Source organism: Mobula hypostoma, chromosome 1 (genome assembly GCF_963921235.1).
Source record: "Mobula hypostoma chromosome 1, sMobHyp1.1, whole genome shotgun sequence".
Lineage (NCBI taxonomy): Eukaryota > Metazoa > Chordata > Chondrichthyes > Myliobatiformes > Myliobatidae > Mobula > Mobula hypostoma.
This window is the reverse complement of record NC_086097.1, coordinates 165,716,434-165,740,562: the sequence shown is the minus strand read 5'-3', so window position 1 is coordinate 165,740,562 and position 24,129 is coordinate 165,716,434. Positions and strand designations below refer to the sequence as shown.

At 43.1% G+C, this 24,129-nt stretch overlaps 1 protein-coding gene across 1 annotated transcript in view; it reads right to left on the bottom strand.

Moving 5' to 3' along the window:
- The window catches only part of rab31 (RAB31, member RAS oncogene family), a 121,874-nt gene that overhangs the window by 55,766 nt on the left and 41,979 nt on the right, over positions 1-24,129 (bottom strand). The window contains exon 4 of the mRNA XM_063040708.1: positions 1,432-1,503. Within this exon, the coding sequence (XP_062896778.1) occupies positions 1,432-1,503 (72 nt within the window). The remainder of the gene's footprint in view (positions 1-1,431; positions 1,504-24,129) is intronic.

Below are 24,129 nucleotides of genomic sequence, written 5' to 3'. Positions count from 1 at the left end.
CCTGCTGAGTTCCTCCCGCATTTTGTGTGTTTTTCCAGATTACACTTTTTGCAGAACCTCGTGTCTTCTGCACAATATTTCTTTCAAGATTCACCACCAATTTCTCAAAATAAACTGACTATTTTACTGACAAACATTCCCACTTTCAGTTTTCATAACTCCAAATGAAGATGATGATCCAAACACAACAAAATGAAGCAGGACCAGGAGGTGGCCGCCAGGTTTCTTAAGTCTACCCTGTCACTCATTATGATCATGGCTGATCTACGCTGGCTTCAACTCATCTTCTGTGCCAGTTTCCAATAACCCTCAATTCCTTAATCTTCCAAATATTTATCAACCTCTGCCTTAATATATATCTAATGATCTGGTCTCCACCACTTTCAGGGGCAGAGAATTCCAGAGATTCACCATCCTCAGAGAAGATATCTACACTTCTCAGTCTTAAATGACCAGAAACTCGCTTTGTAGTTATGCCCCTTCGTTCGCACATCTCCACTAGTGGAAGTATCTCAACTTATATCTTGCCAAGCCACTTAGTTATAAAAGTGGGTTATAACTGCACAGGACTGTGTTAGAGACCCAATTCAGAATGCTATCTCCTTATCCAAGCAAAGGTGCTGAGTATTAACTTTACCCCAGCCTCCCTTCCATGGGCTTTGTCTATGCTTTTTGCTAAAGTAAAGCAGGTAGCATAATTAAAGACCCCACGCACTCTGGACATTCTCTCTTCTCCCCTCTCCCACCAGGCTCAAGGACAGCTTCTATTGCACTCTTATCACACTCTTGAATGTGTCTCTTGTACAACAAGATGGGTTCTTGACCTCGCAATCTACCTCATTATGAGCTTACACTTATCATTTACTGACCTTGCATGCTATCTGTAGCTTTTACACTTTATTCTGCATTGTTATTGTTTTACCTTAATGCACCGTGTAATGGTTTGATCTGTATAAGCAGTATGCAAGACAAAATTTTCACTGTGTCTTGGTACATGTGACAATAATAAACCAAAACCATTATCAAACTATTCAGCTACAAGAAGTAACACCACCAATTTCACCTCCTGCCTACTCTTCTTGGTAACTATCAAATATCATATTTTTATATGGTCTATAAGGCAACGAGATTTTGCTGATTTCAGCTCAAGGCTCTGTGGCAAGCCACAGACATCTTTCAATCTGTTATCCAGCTGAACACTAGTTAAAGCTGGAGAAGGGGCAGTGCAAAAAAAAAATCTGTTATAAAGTGAACAAAACTAAAAGCTTAACTGAAAATGTTGTTTCATAACAACATAGACCTGTGATGTTGGAAAGTTCCTTTCTCATGGAGGCAAGCGATCAGCTACTACACAAATACTTCTTAACACTTATAGTCAGATAAACTGCTTTCTCTAAGTCTAAAACAGGTTTTGCAGAGCTGGAATTTTACCTCATTGGTGATATCGTAAACTATAACAGCTGCAGCCGATCCACGGTAATACATTGGAGCCAGCGAATGGAACTAGTGGGAAAGAAAAGGCAGAGAATTAAACATGTATTTACCAAATCACAACTTGTTAATTTATAACAGTATTCCTAAAGGCCAACTAGTTTTATACACATACTTATACAGCTGAAAACCTAGAGGTTCACTGACTAACAAATAGATATAAAATTAGGCAAATTGAACTCACTTACCTTGTTTGCATATATTTTATGCCCAGATGCAGTGCAAGAAAGCACTGCGTCTTCCCATGGCAAGAGCCAATTGACCAACACGGTTAAAGATCATTAAAATACTCCCTGGGTGCGCCCAATCCACAAAAATCACCACAGCAGTTCAATTCAGTCAAACATTTAGATGCTGTTGTATTACTATCAAAATGCATTTACCACTGATAATCGGTTATTTATACTAGTCTAGGCATCATCACAGCCTCGAATTGAAACATGCTTGATAACGATGCCGCTGAAAGATGCACAAAAGAATACTGTTCCAATATGGGCAAATGAGATTAGTATAGATGGACAAAAATATCAGCTTGGACATGGTAGGGTGAAGGGTCCGTTTCAGACCTGTATAATCTATTAATCCAGAACAAAATATCAAGCATGACTGCCTCTTGTCAAAGCAGAACATGGCATCAAAGAACTGCAAGAAAATTATACATTTTGAGGCCTTGACTCGATCACTGAAACTCAGCATGTGGAGGAATGACATTCACTGTGCTTTTGTAAACCAGATGCAGATCATCAACTTCTAACTCCAAACTGAAAGCTGAACTCTGATCTGAAATTCCAATGAAACTGTTGGTCAATGATGTCATAGATTTCTGCTGACAATGTAAATTCCTCAACTCTGTTGAACCATATTCCTCCCAGAAGTGGAAGTTGTGCCCATCTATTGAATAAAAGGAACATGCAGCATTTCCAGAATTCCTGTTGTTTGATGGTGTACTAACTGATATGCTCAATGAGATGTGTTGCAAATTCTTGCCTGGAACAAATATACCACAGAGGAACTGAAACAATCCAACGGTCTAAATCACAGAACTTCCTACCCAACAGGGTGGATGTAACTTCATCAACCAACTACAGCAATTTATGGTGGAATTTTACAGTCATCTTTTCATGAGCATTGATAGCTGCTCACCAGTAATGCCTATGTCCCACATTCAGGTGAAAAGCCCCTCACCCTGTCCTGTACAGTGGTTGAGGTGATGCTGCAAAAAACAGTGGTGGTGAGAAGAGTGACCCTTCTGGGCCAATTTGCCCACTGAGTGAGGCCAGCATCGGTCAGAGTCAACCACGGATGTTGGGTCCTAGCTGTCTAGATACGCAAGCCTGGGCAGTACGATACGGACAGCAAGCTGTTGCCCATGCAGCAAGCTCCCTCTCTCCATGCATCTGATGAACCCAAAGGAACGGCAGAGACCTATACAATTTGGTACCAGCAGTGTTACAGGAGTTGTCAGTTCATGTTGAACTCACCGTAGGACTGCCTTAGGGATTCTAGCTCCGAATTTTTCCCTCAAGGTTTACTCCCGAAGCCCTCCCCATGAGTGGGTATAGCTGTAAGGCAGCGGAAGTTTGAGACCAGAGTTTTCCTTCTCCTAGAGCAGCTGCCATCACTGCCAACCAGCCCCATCTGCCCAGAGCGACTGGTTTCAAGACACCAGTAGCCTACCTTTGCCCCTTCGCCTGTCAGTAGAAACGGTTCAGCCAGGCTAAGTAGCTAAGTCACACGTGAAGGCCAGGAGTTGGACTTGGTTTTTAGAGGTGCCTGCTATTTCAGACACAGGCCATTGGGAGCATTTAATACGTAGTGAGAGTTTGTCCTCATTGCTACCCTTGGCTATACAAACTTAAAGAACCAATTTGCCCACTACACAGAATGAAAAAAATGTCTGAGAGGGAAAAGGGAAGTGAACACTGATGAAGCTGACCATTACCGTACTGGAAGACAGACCGACCCACAGCTTATACTGGTAGCAGGTGTCTGCATTACCAGGATATGGTACTGTGGTAACAAACAAACTGTTGGAGGAATTCAGCTTGCCAGGCAGCATCCGTGAAGGGAGATGGACAGGTGACATTTTGGGGTTAGACCCTTCATCTGGACTGGTACTGGTGTTGCTAAAGTGCATGGTTTCATGTAAACATGAAAGCAAAGAGCAAAGAGAGAGAATCAGTTACTTTCTGGTGCAGCCCGTCCTAATTGTAACATGAGCAAAATAACCCAGGCTTTCCTGGGTTTTATGTTCAAAATATATATATGTCATCTGAGATTAATTTTCTTGAGGGCAATCACAGTAAATACAAGAAACACAACACAATCAATGAAAGACCGCAACCAACAAATGGACAATAGCCAATGTAAAAAAAAAACAACAAACTGGGCAAATACAAAAATAAAGAGGAGAAAAAAAGAAAGAATAATTATAATAATAAAAAAAGTTGAGTCTGTAGGTTGTGGGAACAGTTCAGTGATGGTTCAAGTGAAGTTGAGTAAAGTTATCGCCTCTGGTTCAACAGCCTAATGGTTGAGGGGTAATTGCTGTTCTTGAACCTGGTGGTGGTGAGTCCTGAGGCTCCTGCACCTTCTTGTGAAGTGAGAAAAGAACATGACCTAGATGGTGGCGATCCTTGATGATGAATGGTGTTTTCCTGTGACAGCTCTCCATGTAGATGTGCTCAATGGTGGGGAGGGTTTTACCCATGATGGACTGGGCTGTATCCACTACTCTTTGTAGGCTTTTCCATTCAAGGGAACTGGTGTTTCCATACCAGGCTGTGATGCAATCAGTCAATATACTCTCCACCAGACATCTATAGACATTTGTCAAAGTTCTAGATGAGATGCTGAATCTTCACAAACTTCTAAGAAAGTAGAGGCGCCGCTGTTTTTTTTTGTAATAAGGATCTGCTGAACCCAGGACAGATCTTCTGAAATGATAACACTGAAAAATTTAAAGATGCTGACCCTCTCTCATTGACTGAGCTCTCAATCTATTATTTTTTTTAAATCAGTATTATCTCGGTCAGAATCAGCAACTCTGATACCCTAGTCATAGGTCATCATGTGGTGGTTTGCACAATTTCCCCACTGCACTAAACTCTTCTTCACACAGAACCTCTGTGAGAATTGTTCAGAATCAGAATCAGGTTTAATGTCATCAGCGTATGTCGTGAAATTTGTTGTTTTGCAGCAGCGGTACATTGCAATACCTAGTAATAAAAATTATAAATTACTTTAAGTATACATAAAAACAAAATAATTAGTACAAAAGAGAAAAGGAAAAAATGCTGAAGAAATCTGATGGTGGAGGGAAGAAGCTGCTCCTGAAACGTCGACTATTTGTCTTTAGGCTCCTGTACCACCTCCGCGATGGTAGCAATGAGAATGGGACCTGTCCCGAGGGGATGGGGGTCCTTAATGATGGATGCCTTTTTTTTTGAGGCATCAGCTTTTGAAGGTGTCCTGGATGCTGGGGAGGCTAGTGCCCATGAAGGATCTGCCTAAATTTATAACTTTCTGCAGCTTTTTCTGATCCTGTGCAGTGGCCCCTCGATACCAGATGGTGATGCAACTAGTTAGAATGCTCTCCATAGTACAGCTATAGAAATTTGTGACATTCCAATTCTCCTCAAACTCTAAATGAAATATAGCCACTGTCAGGCTTTCTTTGCTTCAATGTTGGGTCCAGGATAGATCCTCAGAGATGTTCACACCCAGGAACTTGAAACTGCAAGTTCAAGTTCTCTCCAAGTTGTCCAAGCTGGTATAATGTAAGTCCTTCCTTAACCTCTGATTTGTCCCAGTTATATTAAAACCATCAACATGAAGCATTACCTGACCTGCTGAGTATTTTCCACAATTCCCATTTTTATTTCAAGGCTCTGCGAGTCTCAACTGATTCTGCCAAAAGATGTGCCTCACTCACAAAGGCTCTAACGTGGTCATTTGAGCTTCCAGGATTTTCCCACATGTACACTTTGGATAAAATTAGCTGTGAAACTATTGTGTGATTATAGAGAAGCTCAGAATTTGCTTTTGGCGTGATATGCTGACAGAGGCACAGGAGGTTCTGAAGATACTGGAAATCTTGAGCAACACATGCAAGATGCTGGTGGAACTCAGCAGTCTGGCCACATCTATGGAACGAGTCCTGATGAAAGGTCTTGGGCTGGAATGTCAACTGTTTATTTCTCCCCAGAGATGTTGCCTGAACTGCTGAGTTCCTCCAGCATTTTGTGTGATATGCTGGCAGCACTGGTTTTGAGTCCAAATTTCCACCAGTGAAAATCCTGTCATAACAAAATTCTTCCCTGAAGTTTAAGTTGAAACAATTAATCACTGGACCAGAGTTGACCACTCACAGCTCTGGTAGCAGACTCAACCAAAACATCACAGGACAACCCTCCCCATCATTAATATCTACAGGAAGTGTGGCCGCAAGTAAACAGCTGACACCCATCAAAGGTCCCCACTATCCAGGTCAGACGGGAGGCATGGAAGTCTAAAGCGGACATCCCACCCTGCAAAAACTCATTTCAGGGAGGTAGCACCATCAATTTGCGGGGGACTTCCGGGAGAGGTGGGATGTCTGCAATACAGTAGCTCCTTAGCAGCTAGCCAGCTAGTTTAAATAACGTTAGCTACGCTAATGAACAAATGACACCTGTTAAACTCACCTCAACATGTCTTTTACAGCCTTACCCCACCATGGGCAATAGAAAAGTCACTGTTGCAAACAGTGCAGCGAGCAATACTGTCATTATTTTGACCCCTATTAGACAGGGGTACACTTTAGGGTAGTCTGGGGTGACGTACGTTTTATATTTTTCTGGAACACTCTACAATGGCGCGCTCTCTCTCTCGTGGTCGCTTGCGCGCTCTCAAGCACTCTCACTTGCTTTCGCTCTCCCTTGCCTGCTCTCTCACTTGCTTTCGCTCTCCCTTGCCCGCTCTCTCTCGCTCGCTCTCTCACTTGCTTTCGCTCTCCCTTGCCCGCTCTCTCTCACTCGTGCTCTCTCTCTCGTGGTCGCTCGCGCGCTCTCACTCTCGCTTGCTTGCTCTCTCACCCGCTCTCTCACTTGCTTTCGCTCTCCCTTGCCCACTCTCTCTCGCTCGCTCTCTCACTTGCTTTCGCTCTCTCACTTGCTTTCGCTCTCTCTCACCCACTCTCTCACTTGCTTTCGCTCTCTCTCGCCCACTCTCTCACTTGCTTTCGCTCTCCCTTGCCCGCTCTCTCACTTGCTTTCGCTCTCCCTTGCCCACTCTCTCGCTCTCTCACTTGCTTTCGCTCTCTCTCGCTCGCTCTCACTTGCTTTCGCTCCCTCTCGCCTGCTCTCTCACTTGCTTTCGCTCTCCCTTGCCCGCTCTCTCACTTGCTTTCGCTCTCCCTTGCCCGCTCTCTCACTTGCTTTCGCTCTCCCTTGCCCGCTCTCTCTCGCGCTCTCGTTCGCCTTCGCTCTCGCTGGCGTGCTCTCTCTTGCTTTCTCTCTCGCGCTCTCTCTTGCTTTTCTCTCGCTCGCTCTCAAGTAATTGATTTCCGGGACATTGTGTATAATTTGCGGGCATCAGGGAGCCACTATTAATATGCGGGAGACTCCCGGAAGTTCCGGGAGAGGTGGGATGTCTGTTAAAGTCCTACACCGCTAGGTTCTTGCTGATTACCCCCTTCCTTTCCTGCCTTGATGAAGGGTCTTGGCCCAAAAAGTCAGCTGTTTATTCCCCTCCTTAGATTCTGACTGACTTGTTGAGCTCCTTCACCATTTTCTGAGTGTTGCTCAGACTAGCTACTTTCCTTCAACCATTTAGCCGGCACAAGACTAAACAGTATAGATTAGTATTATGTTTATTTAAGATCTTGGTAAAAGTTGTTTATAGGCCTGTCATGCTGCTGCAAATAAGGTTTTCATTGCAACTCCACTTTGACTTTGAGTCTTGTGAACTGAAAATAGCACTACAATTCACCCCACCACTCTGCAGATTACTCGACAAATATTAAACCCTTCAAAAAGGCAGTTGTCTTCCAGCAGATTCCGGCAGCGTTTGAAATCCCAGACAGTGAAAACACAGAAAGCATATTATAAAAGACCACATTTCACAACTGACGCTGATGTCCACAGTTCATCCAAAAAACACAGACGAAGTCTATGTTTTATATGTACTCTAACACTCTCGCTCACCCATGTAAAAATACAAAGTGATTCATGGATTTTTTTGGCAGAGTGTCGAATAACACCAACTGTCTGAAAATCAGCTATGTTTTTAAGATTTGGCTGATTATTACTGAAGACATGGAATTTCCTTTAAATATGAAGAAGAAACAAAACTCACAGAAAATATAACCACTAGATTGACAAGAAGATGGAATCCAATACAGTTTCATATATTGTGGATGAAAATTCAGGCAAATTCATTCAGTCAATATTAGTTGATTTGATATTGACAGGGTTCCACCTTCCACATATTTCAGGGACTGTGCGTGTGTTTTGAATTCTACTTTGCAGTTTTACATCTGCCATCAATTAACATAGAAAATTGTTGACTTAAAACTAAATGGACCTGTTGATTACTGTTACCTATTACTGTTGATTGTCATCATTTTGGTTTTCGTTTTTAACATAAATAAAAATCAAATAAGCTGCAGATGCTGGAAATCTGAAAGAAAAACAGAAAGTGCTGGAAGCACTTAGTAAGTTCGATACCATCTGTGGAAAGAGAAACAATTGCTATTTCATTGGATGAAAGGTCCTGGACCTGAAACATTAACTGTTTCTCTTTCCACCGATGCTTCCTGGCCTGCTGAGTGATAGAGTCAGAGTAGTACAGCACAGAAATTGGCCTTTTGGCCCAACTAGTCCATGCCGACCAAGGTGCCCAGCTAAACTAGTGCCATTTGCCCGCGTTTGGCCCATTTCGTTCTAAACCTTTCCTAACCTACTTATCCAAATATATTTAAAATGTTAATGTTCCTGCCTCAACTACTTTCTCTGACAGCTTGTTCCATAAATGCACTACACTTTGTGTGAAAGAGTTGCCCCTCAGATCCCTTTTAAATCATTTCTCTCTCAACTTAAAAGAGAGTTTCCAGCACTTCCTGTCCTCATTGGTGTTTTAACACAACCTTGAAATAAATTCAACCAGGATATTTCAGCCTCTGTACTTCTGGCTTGTTTACTTGGTGGCCTTTGGTTAGAAAAGGTATTCTGGTCACCTTTATAATCCGGAATAAGGAGGCAGTGACCATAAAACTGGGCACACACAACTATGCGTGCAGGTAATAGTACAAGATAAACAGAACTCATGGAAGCCACCTTTTACTATGATGAGTACAGGCATATTAGTAAAGAATGCAACTTGATATTCTTTCTTCTGTTTCATCAGTATCCTAATCTTGTACATCCAACCACCCCCAGACCTCAACTGTCTTGTGGCAATATAATTGAACTACACGTAGGGCTCTCAGTATACAAGATGGACTGTTAATTGTTGATCGCTTATTACCAAAATGGCTTCTCGTAATGTTAACTGCTGAGCAAGGGGTTCTCTGTAACTGCAATGTTTGGGTTATACAGTGTGATGATAGAAATTGTATTCATTTGTTAGCCAATGGAAGTCATGTTCTGTTATCTTGTATATGTGTGCTGAGTTGAGGAGCGCGGGCTTTTTCGGGAGGCGAACAGAGAGGACAGACGTGTGAGGAACGGACGGTGGTTCCAGAGCGGCAGATACCGGACCTCGGGGGTTCGGAGGGTGGCCGGAGTCTCGGAAGGATGTTGTGGATGGAATCGGAGGCGTGAGCTCCAACGTACTAAAATATTATGTGCACAAGACTGATAAGTTACTTATGTGGTGCCTTTTCTTGTAGTTCTTTCTACTAACCCATCACCAAAAATTTGCTATAAGGTATAATTCTTTACTCGCACTTTGTATATTGTTTCATATTTGTGTCGTAGCTGATCATTGGGCGACTCACACCTTATCCGCACCAAAGCAATTGCACTGTTTGGCGGGATCAACGGCTATTCACCCTAGGCAACGGGGGTCAGTGGGGCAAAGACCGTTACATACATTTCAGATTCCACATGTACTTTGATGATACTTTACTCATTCCCGCAACGTTAGTCTTGTTCTGACTTCCAACTTTGCTTGTCAGATACATAGGAAACGAAAAACAACTTCTAACTGAAAACTGGGAAGACCAAATCTATTGTGTTTGGTCCTCCACTGTCCCCTGTTCCTTATTCCATCATCTCCCTGGCAATGTTGTGCTGAGGCAGACCGTTCACAATCTTGGAGGAGCATTTAATACAGATCAGTGTTGGACCAATAACAATTCCAATCGCTGAGGTTGCATGCATCTGTTTTAGTAATGTCTTCCCTATTAGACAATAAGACCATAAGATATAGGAGCAGAATTAGCCCATCTGGCCCATCAAATCTGCTCCGCCATTCAATCATGGCTGATCCTTTTTTCTCTCCTCCTCAATCCCAGTTCTCAGCCTTCTCCCCATAACCTTTGATGCCATGTCCAATCAAGAACTTATCATCTCTGTCTTAAATACACCAACAACCTGGCCTCCACAGCTGCATGTGGTAACAAATTCCACAAATTCGCCACCCTTTGGCTAAAGATATTTCTCCGCATCTATTTGAATGGATGCCCCTCTATCCTGAGGCAGTGCCCTCTTGTCCTAGAATCTCCCACCATGGGAAGCGTCCTTTCCACATTTACTCTGTCTAGGCCAATCAACATTCGAAAGGTTTCAATGAGATCCCTCCTCATCCTTCAGAATTCCAGCGAGTACAGACCCAGACCCATCAAACGTTCCTCGTATGATAACCCTTTCATTCCTAGAATCATCCTTGTGAACCTTCTCTGGACCCTCTCCAATGCCAGCACATCTTTTCTAAGATGAGGGGCCCAAAACTGTTCACAATACTCAAGGTGAGGCCTCACCAGTGCCTTATAAAGCTTCAGCAATATATCCTTGCTCTTGTATCCTAGACCTCTTGAAATGAATGCTAACATTGCATTTGCCTTCCTCACCACCGACTCAACCTGCAAGATAACCTGTAGGGTGTACTGCACAAGGACTCCCAAGTCCTTCTGCATCTCAGATTCCTGGATTTTCTCCCCGTTTAGAAAATAGACCGCACATTTATTTCTACTACCAAAGTGCATGACCATTCATTTTCCAACATTGTATTTCATTTGCCACTTTCTTGCCCATTCTCCTAATTTGTCTAAGTCCTTCTACATATTACTTGTTTCCTCAACACTACCTGCCCCTCCACAAGTCTTCGTAACATCTGCAAACATGGCAACAAAGCCATCTATTCTATCATCTAAATCATTTATATACAGCATAAAAAGAAGTGGTCCCAACACCGACCCCCGCGGAACACAACTAGTCACTGGCAGCCAACTAGAAAAGGATCCTTTTTTTCCCCACTCACTCACTGTCTCCTACCAATCAGCCAATCCTCTAACCATGTTAGTAACTTTCCTGTAATGCCATGGGCTCTGAACTTGGCAAGTCAGCCTCATGTGTGGCGCCTTGTAAAAGGCCTTCTGAAAGTCCAAATATACAACATCTGTTGCATCCCCTTTATCTATCCTACTTGCAATGTTCTCAAAAAATTCCAACAGATTCGTCAGGCGGGGTTTTTCCTGAAGGAAACCATGCTGACTTGGTACTAACTTTTCCTGTGTGACCAAATACTCCATCACCTCATCCTTAACAATTGACTCCAACATCTTCCCAACCACTGAGGTCAAGCCAACTGGTCTATAATTTCTTTTCTGCTGCCTTCCTCCTTTCTTAAAGAGTGGAGTAACATTTGCAATTTTCCAGTCCTCTGGCACCAGGCCACAATCCAATTATTTTTGAAAGATCATTTCTAATACCACCACAATCTCAAACGCCACCTCTTTCAGACCCTAGGATGCAGATCCTTTGGTCCGGGTGACTTGCCTTTAGGTCATTCAGCTTTTTGAGCACCTTCTCACTTGTACCAGTAATCGCACCCACTTCTCTTCCTTCACACACGACAACATCAGGCATACTGCTAGTGTCTTCCGCAGTGAAGACTGACGCAAAATACTCATTTAGTTCAGCAGCCATCTCGTTGTCCCCCATTATTATTTCTCCTGCTTCATTTTCTAGCAGTCCTATATCCATTCTCACTTCTCTTTTATTTTTAATATACTTGGAAAAAGACTTTTACTATCCACTTTGGTATTTGCTAGCTTGCTTTCATATTTCATCTTTCCCTTCTAATGATTTTTTTTTTAGCTGCTGTCTGTAGGTTTTTAAAAACTTCCCAGTCTTCTATCTTCCCACTAATTTTTGCTCTTTCTTTTGCTTTTACAAAAGCTTTGACTTTCCTTGTCAGCCACAGTTGTACTATTTTACTATTTGAGTACTTCTTCATTTTTGGAATACACATGTCCAGCACCTTCCTCAATTTTCCCAGAAACGCACGCCATTGCTGCTCTGCTGTCATCCCTGCCAGCATCTCCTTCCAGTTTACGTTGGCCAACTTCTTTCCATACCACTGTAATTTCCTTTACTCCACTGAAATACTGCTACATCAGACTTTACATTCTCCCTATCAAATTTCAAGTTCGAAACAATCATATTGCGATCACTGGTTCCTAAGGGTTCTTTTACCTTAAGCTCCCTAATCGCCTCTGGTTCATTACACAACACTCAATCCAGTACAGCTGATCCCCCAGTAGGCTCAACGACAAACTGCTCTAAAAAGTTATCGCTTAGGCATTCAACAAACTCACTCTCTTGAGATCCATTCCCAACCTGATTTTCCTCAATCAACCTGCATATTAAAATCTCCCCTGACTACCATAACATTGCCCTTTTGACTTGCCTTTTCTATTTCCTGTTGAAATCTGTGGTCCACCTCCCAGCCACTGTTGGGAGCCCTGTATATAACTGCCATCAACTTCCTTTTACTCTTGCTATTAAAGTTCATCAGCTGCTGAGTTCCTCATCTATCTTATTCTTACCTCTTGACCTAAATATTCCAGTACTCCTTGCTTGCTGTCTTTATAAATGGTGGTCCATCTGAGACATAGCCACATGAATACTAACCTAGGAGATGTTCACCAATCACCTTGTGCTCACTGATCAATTTCCTTTCCTGGTCCAGTAATATTTCAGTTTCAAATCTCTCACCTTTGGCTTCCAAACCCTCATTGACTTCATCTCTCCAATCCTCAAGGGCCTCTGCCAGTTCTACAAGCTTTCTTTTTTCTCTGTCTCTGCCAGTTCTGTCCAATTTGGTTTTTAATCACTCCCCCAAAGGACAAGTCTTCCCCTATCCTAAATCCTATTCCATGTCCTATCCCACACCTCTCTGTACTGCTGGCAATATTTCCTCTTAGCTCTCAGTGTCATACAGATTCTCAACTCAAAGCTTCAGCTTACTCTTTTTCCCTTCACAGTTGCCAATTACTGTAATCCACTGAGTTCTACTAGTGTTCTGTTTTGTGCTCCAAACTCTAGCATCTGCAGTCTCTTTTGTCCTTAAACCTACATCTCCCTCAACCCTAAGCTCTGGAATTCTATTCCTCTACCCTTTAGCATTTCTGTCTCCTAACAAAGCATTTGATCATCTCATCTGCTAACTCCTCTTCAGGACAAGTGTCACTTTTTGTTGACTTAAAGAACATAGATTTTACTTAAAGATGTTTTGTGGATGGAAGCTATTGTTGAATTTTCAGGACAGGCACACAGATTTTTAAAAATTACAGTAGGTTCAAAATAAAGTCTGTTCAAGCTATTCTTCCTCCCCTCAAGAACCACAAGTACCATGACATCATGAGCACCAAGGCCAGGAGTTAACAGATTACTAATATTGGATTCCATACTGTTATGTCAGAGACATGTTTCTTAATAACCTGGGAAATGAAATGCACAGTCTGTTCTGGGTTTAATCACAGACAGTAAAAATTCTTGAATGTTTTTCATTATATGTTTTCATTCCTTTCATCCAGAATCCAGGATCTGTAAATCAGCCTGCTCTCACAGACAAAAAAAGATGAAAATGCCTAACGGATCACAAATAAGGATATGGATTAACGACCCAGCTTTTGAACTCATTTGGCCTTTCGGTTGCCTCGGTCTGCTTCCATACCCCATCTTTAGCAATTGACATACAAATATTGTTGTTGGACATAAAAGTTTTCAAATGGTGAAGGGAAAACTCATTCCCAACTGCCTGTGGTTCTTTGGGCGACAGCAATGACTCACTTTCCTGTTGAGAAAAACTTATTTTCTTTACTGGTTAATATCGTGACCAGTGTATTTTATCAAGGTCGACAACAGAAAAAAAAATCCAGCTTTTTCTGATGCTTCGCCAAATCTGTAACATTCCCTGCTTGCTTTCTTTTCTCTTTGATCATGAGTTATGTTCTGCAGCCTGCACCCTTATGCTCAACATGTGTCTCTAACCTCCTCACAATACCAGGCAATAGTATGTATACAAACAGCGCACTCTCAACATTAGCTACAAGGAGATACTGGATGAACTTGGACTGCTTGCTCTGGAGTGTCGGAGACTGAGGGGAGACATAGCAAAATTATGAGGGGCATCGTCAGGGTAGATAGTCAGAATCTTTTCTCCCTCAGAGTGGAATGTCAAATACTAGAGGCCATAGCTTTCAGGCAAGAGGGGGATAAATTTAGAGGAGACGTGAAAGGCAAGTTTTTTCTACACAAGGAGTGATAGGCAAAAGAGATTAGTTTAAACTGGCACCATGCCTCACACAGACATTGAGCTGAAGAGCCTGTTCCTGAGCTGTGCTGTTCTTTGGTCTATGTTCAATACAGGCACATGTCCAGAACCCATTAGCTCCACATTCAACAAAATGTGGAAAATAGCAGAAGGCGGGGGGCTCTTCCTCCCTTTCAGACTATTCCACCATCAATGCCATCATCCAGTTCACTGCCTTCTTCCTGCCATCACCCCATATCCCTTGGTACCATTAGAATTAAGAAAAATACCTGTCTTCTTCCTGAATATATTTAATGACCTGGTCTCCACCACCTTCTGTGGTAGTATCAACTCAAAGAGGTGGCAGTGGACCAAGATGGCATTAATATGGATGGGTGCCCACTGGACTGGAAGGGTTGAATTGCCTGTTCCCACACTGTAAAACTGGAATAAGCTGAGCAACACACACACTCAGTTTGCCTACCACCATGGTGCAGAAGCTAATTCTGTTCCTCTGATTATCAGAATAGATAACAAGATGTCTCATGGTCCAATTAATCTGATGTTATCAAACTGAATGGACTTCACTCTGTGTAAAGTACAGCACTTCCGAGCTCTGCTGCTCAGTCCTGACTCACACCATCCATTTAGCCATTGTCCTGCTCTGACTGATGCAGAGCGGATGCCATTTTTAAGTTCTCACTCCAGAATTCATTTCCTCCAACAACCTCAACTCACTTGCTCTGCCACTTGCTCCAGGTTACAACACCCTGAGATGGTATCATAGAATCTCAAATTCACGTAGCATGGAAACAGGCACCTCAGCCTATTGAATCCGTGCTGACCATCAGCCACCATTCCTACCTATGGACCCCAAATGTCCTTGACTTCCACTCACTCGTCCCCAATCACAAAATCCATCTTCAGCTTCCTCAGCCCTAGACACTGGTTTCTCCACCATTGATTCCTCTACTGCCTTCTTCACCTTTAGTAAGTGTCAAACCCTTCTGATAAGAGTCAGAGTTCTACAGCATAGAAATAGATTCTTCAATCAATGCTGCCTAAGTCCCCATTTGCCTGCATTTAGCCCATATCCCTGTGAATCTTTCTCATCTTTGCACCTGGACAAATATTAAAAGATGTAATTATATCCACCATTGCCACTTCCTCTGGCAACTCAGTTCATCATCTACCACCCTCTGGATGAAAAGCTTGCCCCTTAGATCTCTTTAAATCTTTCTCCTCTCACCTTAAATCTATGCTCTCTAGTTTGAGGCTCCCTCACCGAGGAAAAAGAAAGTGACTGAGCTTTCAGTTGCCTGTCCTAACTAGGATTGGGGAGATTTTCAGCTTCTCATTGTGTTAGCAGAGAGCAGATGAGTCTGAGTGGCTGAATTGGTTTCTTTGAAGCACATCAGTAGAAGATTCTTTAGCCATTGTGCTACCTTGTTTTCAACGTCCCAGCCAAAAAAGTTGAGCAAGTGTGATGATGACAAAGCAAAATCTATATTCAGCCCTACTTCTGAAAAGAACATTACAAGGATGAAATGTGATGTGTGCAATAGTAAAGAATAAAGTACATTGAAAAGTTCCTAGGCAAATAACTCACCTGTACAATCTTGCTGCAAGATTGGAGGAGAACGTTGTCCATTGGAGGAGAACATTGTCCAAATATACCAAATGTGGAATTACATGAGGACACCAACAGTGTGCACAATAGGGATGGACATCATAACCTTAGTCAGTAATTGGTCAATTGCCTGCTTGTAAGCTGGCTTTCAGCTCATCGCTAGCAGCTGAAGAGAGGCTTCAAAGGACTGATGATGAAAAGGGCTCTGAGCAAAGTGTCTCTAGTTTCTCCCTCAAACAACAGGAATTCTGCAGATGCTGGAAATTCAAGCAACACACATCAAAGTTGCTGGTGAACGCAGCAGGCCAGGCAACATCTCTAGGAAGAGGTGCCGTCGACGTTTCAGGCCGAGACCCTGATGAAGGGTTTCGGCCTGAAACGTCCACTGCACCTCTTCCTAGAGATGCTGTTTGGCCTGCTGCGTTCACCAGAAACTTTTATGTGTGTTGCTCTAGTTTCTCCCTTCCCATTTAGTACCTACGTACATACTACCTTGTACCCTAATACCCATTTTTGCCTAAACAGGTACAGCAAGAGCATCTATGGTAAAGAACTTGCATATTTCAAAGGGCAAGGATGTTGAGTAAAAGCAACTCAGCATTGGTAGGAGCAGCCTGCCTCTACCTCTCTGGTGGGATGATGTATCAGGGAGATGGTCTACGAAAGTGGAAGAGTACAGACTTATACAAGTGTATGCAAATTGCTGTTTTATAACATCATAATGTTAAACTTTTGTTATATTCATCATAAATATTACTGGTGTACCGGAGTAAACCAATTCATTACTGGAGGAATAGAAAATTGCAAATGTCACTTTACTCTTCAAAGGAGAGAGGCAGAAAAAAGAAAGGAAATCTAGGCCAGTTAGTCTGACCTCAGTGGTTGGGAAGATGTTGGACTCCAAAGTCTAATCCTTGGCCTTTGGAGTATGCAAGTTCCTTACCACAAATGCATAAATCAAGGATGTGGTTTCGGGATACTTGCAGGTACTTGATAAAATAGGCCTTAATCAGCATGGTTTCCTGAAGGACTTAGATTAGGAGAATGGGGAAAGAAGTGGCAGATGGAATACAGCATCAAGAAGTGCATAGTCATGGACTTTGGTAGAAGACATAAAAGTGTAGACCATTTTCGAAATGGAGAGAAAATTCAAAATTCTGAGATGTAAATGTACTTGGGTGTCCTTGTGCAGTATTCCTAAAGGTTAATGTGCAGGTTGAGTCTGTGGTGAGAAAGGCAAATGTGATGTTAGCATTCATTTCAAGAAAACTAGAGTATAAAAGGAAGGATACAATGTTGAGGATTTAGAAAGCAATGGTGAGGCCTCACTTGGAGTATTGTGAGCAGTTCTGGGCCCCTTATCTAAGAAAGGATGTGCAGGCATTAGAAAGGGTTCAAAGGAAGTTTTAAAAAAATTATTCTGGGATTGAAATGCTTGTCATGTGAAGAGTGTTTGATGGCTCTGGGCCTGTATTCACTGGAATTCAGAAGAATGAGGAGTGACCACAGTGAAGCCTATCAAATGTTGAAAAGCCTTGATGGAGTGAAGGCGGAGAGGATGTTTCCTATGGTAGGGGAGTCCAAGACCAGATGACAGCCTCAGAATAGAGGGGTGTCCTTTTAGAATGGAGATGAGGAGGAATTTCTTTAGCAAGAGAGTAGAGATTCTGTGGAATTCATTGCCACAGGCAGCTGTGAAGGCCAAGTCATTCGGTATATTTAAGGTAGAGGTTGATAGATTCTTGATCAGTGATACAGGCAGAAGGCTGGAGATTGGAGCTGATAGGGAAAATGGATCAGCCATGATGAAATGGCGGAGCAGATTCCACAGGCCAAATGGCCCAATTCTGCTCCTATATCTCATGGTCTTATAATTTACATTACACTGAAGGAAATGAAATAGTGAGGCATGAAATGATACCAAGCAATGGGTGTGAATGCATGTGAGCACGAGACTGCCGGTCCTGGGAAGAATGAGTTGGTGTTTCTATACCAGATAATTGGACTTAGAAAGTCTAAAGTGACCTTTACCATGTGAAGAACCTCCCCTACATCCCTGCAACCAACCTGCAGTCTTCCTTTTGGATCAAATTTCTCCTGGTCTCTGACTTTCCCTCATCATCTTTTCTATTTAATACAATGTATACTGGGTCCCTGTTCCTCGAGTTCCGCCATAATTAGCATCTGCAAAGAGACACTTAGCTTCTTGGACTGGAAACATCATGTCTCGAGTAAAAGAAGTTTGCTGCCAATCATGAGGGGTGAAGGAAAATCATTCTCAAATTTTAATGCCCTGAAAAACTTGATTTTATGCCATTTCTGCTACATGCAAGCTGTAATCCTAACCAACAAGTCCACCAGAGTCCAAGTCTAGTGCGGACTGGATTCTGACGAGGTTATCATCACACATACTCTCTCCTCAAATCTTCCTCAACAAGCTCCCCTCTGGAGCAGAATTAATTTACAGGATGAATGGGAAATTATTCAATGTTCAACGTCAGCACTCCAGAACCAAGATCACTCCAAACTCAGTCTTCAACTTATAGTTCACAGACAATGTTGGTATGTGGGCACATTTGGTGGTTGGCTAATGCCTGTAAGAAAATTAATCTCAGGGTACTATATGGTGGCAAATGCATACTTTGATAATAAAGTTACTTCAAACTTTGAACTTTGATTCATTGTTGATTCTTTCAAATAATAGCATTGCCTAAACACCTGGAAAACAATGGCCTTCTACAAACCTGTCCCTCCAGTACTAAACCACACTAGGGACTCTACCACAATTTTCCGTATAGTGAAGATAGCTGTCCATATCTTGGCAGCCTCTTATCAGCAAAGACAAAGATTGATGAAGAAACTTACCATTGTCTCCAATCAGTTAGCACACCTAGAGCCAAGATGCTGGTCTACTAAGCACTCTATTATAAGCTTTGGTGACATGGATTATTGAACTGACAATTTATTATTGTCACGTGTACCAAGATACAGTGAAAATCTTTGCTTTGCAAGCCATCCATAAAGATCATTTCAAAATACAAGTACATTAAAGTAGTAGAAAGAAAAAGCAACAACAGAATGCAGATTATAGTGTCACAGGTACAGAGAAGGTCTTTGCAAGTAGACAATTAAAATGCAATGGCCATGACACAGTAGATGGAGCGATTAAGAGTTCATCCTTGTCACACAAGAAATTTGTTCAAGAGTCTTATTTACTACAGCAGGAATCAAAGCTGTACGTAGGTGCATCTTTTCAATTTCTATTGCATCTTCTGCCCTATGGAAAGAGAGAGAAGGGAGAAGGACTGGGGTGGGAAGGGACTTTGATTATAGTGGTTGTTTTCCTGAGGCAGTGGGAAGTGTAGACTGAGTTCAGGGAGGGGAGGCTGGTTTTCATAATGGACTGAACAGTGTGTCCACAACTCTGCAATTTTTTCAGAGATTTGGGTAGGGCCATTGCCATACCAAAATGTGAAGCATCCAGGTCAGATACTTTGTGTGGAGCCTCACACAAAGATCTGGCAAACAAGCCATCAGTCAACAGCCACTTATATTTGTATGAATACTGGGCAGGTAGTTTTCAAAATTCCAGGATGCACTCAAACACTCCTTGAATAGATGCAAATCCCCTTTAACTCTTGGGAAATGCTAGTCCATAACTGTTCAAAGTGGAGAAGGAACATCCATGCATCCTGAGAGGGCAGAAGCCCTGCATAAGAGGCAAAACTGGACCTCCTCATAAAATACCCATCCAGCCTACCTGTCTCCATCAGCGGGACAGTCTGCGAACCACACAATGGCCTCATCAGCCACTCACAACTCTTATATCCCAAGGACAAGAGGTTGACTAAAAAGTGATAGCAGATTCTTGGTCTGATCCAAAAGACAGAGGCTAGTTGACAGATGTTTGACAAGATATCACAGGCTTGACAAACACACTGAGTATTTTCAACCTTTTCAATTTTATTTCAGATTTACAGCATTTGGCCTTTCAATTGCTTTTTGAGCAGCAGAGAAACTTGTTTGTACTGGAGAGAATTGTATGAGGGGGTTTGCCATAAGTTAATTTTAGGACAACTGGTTTTCTTAATATTTATTAGAATCACTATCAGGTTTATTGTCACTTGATTTTTTTGTTTTGTGGCAGACATAACAAATTACTTTAACTTACGATAAAAATAAATAGATAGTGCAAAAGTGGAATAGTTCATGGACCATTCAGAAATCTGATAGCAGAGGGGAAGCAGCTGCTCCTAAAATTTTAATGAAGGGCACAATTCTATAAAGGGTACAATTGCAGAGAAATTGGAAGTAGAAGAGCTTGCTGAGAAAGTGGCTAAAAAAGTATGTGATAACCTATACTTTAAAAACAGAGGGTACAGATTTCATGCTGAACTTTACAAAACACTGGATATTGGGTCCAATTCTTGGTGCCACTTTATAGGAAAGATGGGGCAACACACATCAAAGTTGCAGGTGAACGCAGCAGGCCAGGCAGCATCTCTAGGAAGAGGTACAGTCGACTAACCTAGTCCTGACGAAGGGTCTCGGCCCAAAACGTCGACTGTACCTCTTCCTAGAGATGCTGCCTGGTCTGCTGCGTTCACCAGCAACTTTGATGTGTGTTGCTTGAATTTCCAGCATCTGCAGAATTCCTCTTGTTATAGGAAAGATGGGATGGCTTTGGATGGGTAATGGGAGAGATCGTGAAATATTCTAGAGATTAGGTACATCAGGTTTTTAGATAGCCTGGAGAAACTTGGAACAGAGAAAAGTATCTGATAAATACTATAGACTTTTTTAAAAAATACAAACTGATACCCTTCAGAAGAATTAGGGACAAGGGGAATTAGAATGAAAGCATTGGCAAAAAGAAACAAAAGTTGCATGACAAGTTCTTTGGGTCAAGAGGTTTTAGTGAAGCAGAGTAAATCGTAACTTTCATCAGGAATGTGGGTAAGTATCTGAAGGGAAACCAATTGAAGAGACTGGACAAGGGAGTAGGGCTAACTGGACTGCTTTTGCAGTGAGACTACGTGGAGCTGGTGTGCTGAATAGCCTTTTGCTCATTCTGTGATAAGGCATAGCCACATGGTGCAGAGTGGAAGGAAGGTTGCTCCAAAGAGTTGCCAATGCACACCTAGTAAGGTGTGATGCCCTGATGAGTTCCCTTGCCTTGTTGTGTTCAGAGATGCCAAGGAAGCTCATCTTCTGCAAAAACACTTATCTTCTGTGGGGACTGCCAAAATTTTCCAGTGCCAATTCTATTTCAAGCTGTTGCAGTGCGGCATTAGGAAAAGTTTTCAATGAGTATAATTATGCCTTGGATAAGCTTCTTGGCTACAACTCTGCCACATCTTTCAAGTCTCCTTGAATCTGCACCTAAATAGTCCCCTCCTCCCATCAGCAAGTCATTTAACAATGGTAGCCCAAAGCCTTGAAATGATAAACATGAAAAATCTGCAGATGCTGGAAATCCAAAGCAACACACACAAAATTGCTGGAAGAACTCAGCAGGCCAGGCAGCACCTATGGAAAAGAGTAAACAGTTGACATTTCTGGCCAAGACTCTTCATCAGGACTGGAAAGCAAGAGGATAAGTCAGATTAATAAGGTGGGGGGAAGAAGTATAAGGTGGTAGGTGATAGGTGAAACTGGGAGATTGGGAAGAGGTGAAGTAAAGAGATGGGAAGTTGATTGGTGAAAGAGATAAAGGGCTAGAGAAAGGAGGTAGGAAATGGGCAGGTGAGAGGGAAGTGGAAATGACAGAAATGGTGAAGGGGGCAATTACCAGAAGTTCTAAAAATCAATGTTCATGCCACCAGGTTGGAAGCTACCTAGAAAGAATACAAGATGTTACTCCTCCAACCTGAATGTGGCCTTATTGCAGCAGTAGAGGAGACCACGGACTGACATGTTGGAATGGGAAGTAGAAAGTAGAATTTAAATGGGTGGCTACTGGGAGATCCCGATTTTTCTGACAGATGGAGCATAGGTGCTTGGTGAATTAGTGCCCCAATCTACGCCGAGTCTCCACGATATAATGGAGGCCACACTGAGAGCACCGGATACAGTAGATGGCCCCAACAGGCTCACAGGTGAAAAGACTCTTTGGGGACCTGAATGGTCATGAGGGAAGTGGTTTGGGAGAAGGTGTGGCATTTGTTCTGCTTGCAAGGATAATTACGGGGGGGGGCGGGGGGGTTGTATCAGTGGAGGGATGTGTGAATAATGGAGTCATGTAGGGAGTGATCTTTATAGAAAGCAGAATGCTGGTGGGGGGGGAGAGGGCAGGGGGAGGGAAAGATGTGCTTGGTGATGGGATCCCATTGGAGATGGTGGAAATTATGGAGAATTAAGTGCTGGATGCGGAGGCTAGTGGAACTCTATTCCTGATGTGGCGGCGGGAGAAAGTGGTGAGGCAGACGTGCACAATATCGAGAGATGCCAGTTAGGGAAGTGTTGATGGTGGAGGAAGGGAAGCCCCTTTCTTTGAATGAGGACAACATCACAACAGTTCTGAAATGAAAAGCCACATCCTAAGAGCAGAAGGGGGTTGCATTTTCACCAGTGACAGGGTGGGAAGAGGTATAGTCCAGGTAGCTGTGAGAATCAATAGGTTTATAAGATATATCCGTAGATAGACTGTCTGCAGAGATGGGGACAAAGAGATCCAGAAAGTGAGTAAGGTGTCAGAAATGAATCAAGTAAATTTGAGAGCAGGGTGGAAGTTGGAGGTAAAGTTGGTGAAGTCAATGAGCTCAGCATGGGTGCAGGAAGCAGCGCCAATGCAGTTGTCGATGTAGCGTAGGAAGAGTTGGGAAGCGATACCGGTGTAGACTTGGAACATGGATTATTCCAACAAAAGCAGGCAGAGCTGGGACCCATGCAGGTGCCCATGGCTACACCGCTTGCTTGAAGGAAGTGGGAGGAGCCAAAGAAGAAATTATTGCGGATGAGGACTAGTTCCACCAGACAGAGGAGAGTGGTGGTGGACGGGGACTGGTTGGGTCTGGTATCCAAAAAGAAGCAGAGAACTACAAGGCCTTCTTGATGGGGGGATGGAGGTGTAGAAGGACTGGACATCCATAGTGAAAATGAGACAATTGAAGTCAGGGAACATTAAGGTCATTGAAAAGATCAAGAGTGTGGGAAGTGTCACGGATGTAGGTGAGAGGGACTGAACCAGTGGGGGGATAAAACAGAGGTGAGGTATGCAGATACAAGTTTGGTGGGGCAGGAACAAGCAGAAACACCGAGTCCACCTGGACAGGCAAGTTTGTGGATCTTGGGTAGGAGGTAAAAACGGGAGGTGCAGGGTAAGGGAACTGTGAGGTTGGTGGCTGTGGATGGGAGATCCACAGCGTTAACACTGATGATGGTGTGGGAGACAATGGCCTGTTGCTCTTTAGAGGGGTCCTGTTTGAGGGGCAAGTGAGAGGAGGTGTCTGAGAGTTGCTGCCTGGCCTCAGCAAGGTAGAAGTCAGTACGCCAGACTACTATAGCACCCATTATCTGTGGGTTTGATGGTGCTGAGAGAGCGAGAGCAGCATGATCAGAAAGAGTGAGGTTACAACTGGAGAAAGAAGGGTTAAAGTCAAGACTGTTGATGTCTCATTGGCAATTAACAATAAAAAGATTGAGAGCAAGCAGAAGACCAGAGCGGGGTGTCCTGGAAGGGTAGGAGGGTTGAAGACAGGAGAAGGGGTGATCAGTACAGGCTGGAGAGTCCTTGCCAAAGAAGTAGGCTCAGAGTCAGAGGCAACAGAAGAAGAGCTCAGCATCATGGCGGGCATGGAACTCACTGAGGTGTGGATGTAGGGGGATAAAGGTAAGGCCCTTACTGAGTACAGGACATTCTGCCTCGGAAGGGAGTAGGTCAGAGGAAATTGTGAAGACCTGGCATGGGTGAGAGCTGGGACTAGAGAGAGGAAGAGAGTTGGTAATATCTGAGAAGAGGGGAAGAGGGGAAGAGAGGGTAAAGTCTCGGCCTAGAGGTGCTGTTGATCAAGCTCCAGGCTGGAGTTGGAGTTAGAGGTTGGTCAGTAAATAGTTTGAAGGTGTCTAGGGTCCTTGGAAAATTGGGATCTCCGGGTAGCCACCCATTTCAATTCTACTTCCCAATCCCATTCCAACATGTCAGTCCATGGCCTCCTCTACTGCCACAATGAGGCCACACTCAGGTTGGAGGAGTAACACCCTGTATTCCAACTGGGTAGCCTCCAACCTGATGGTATGAACCAAACCCATCATCACCCTCTGCTGCT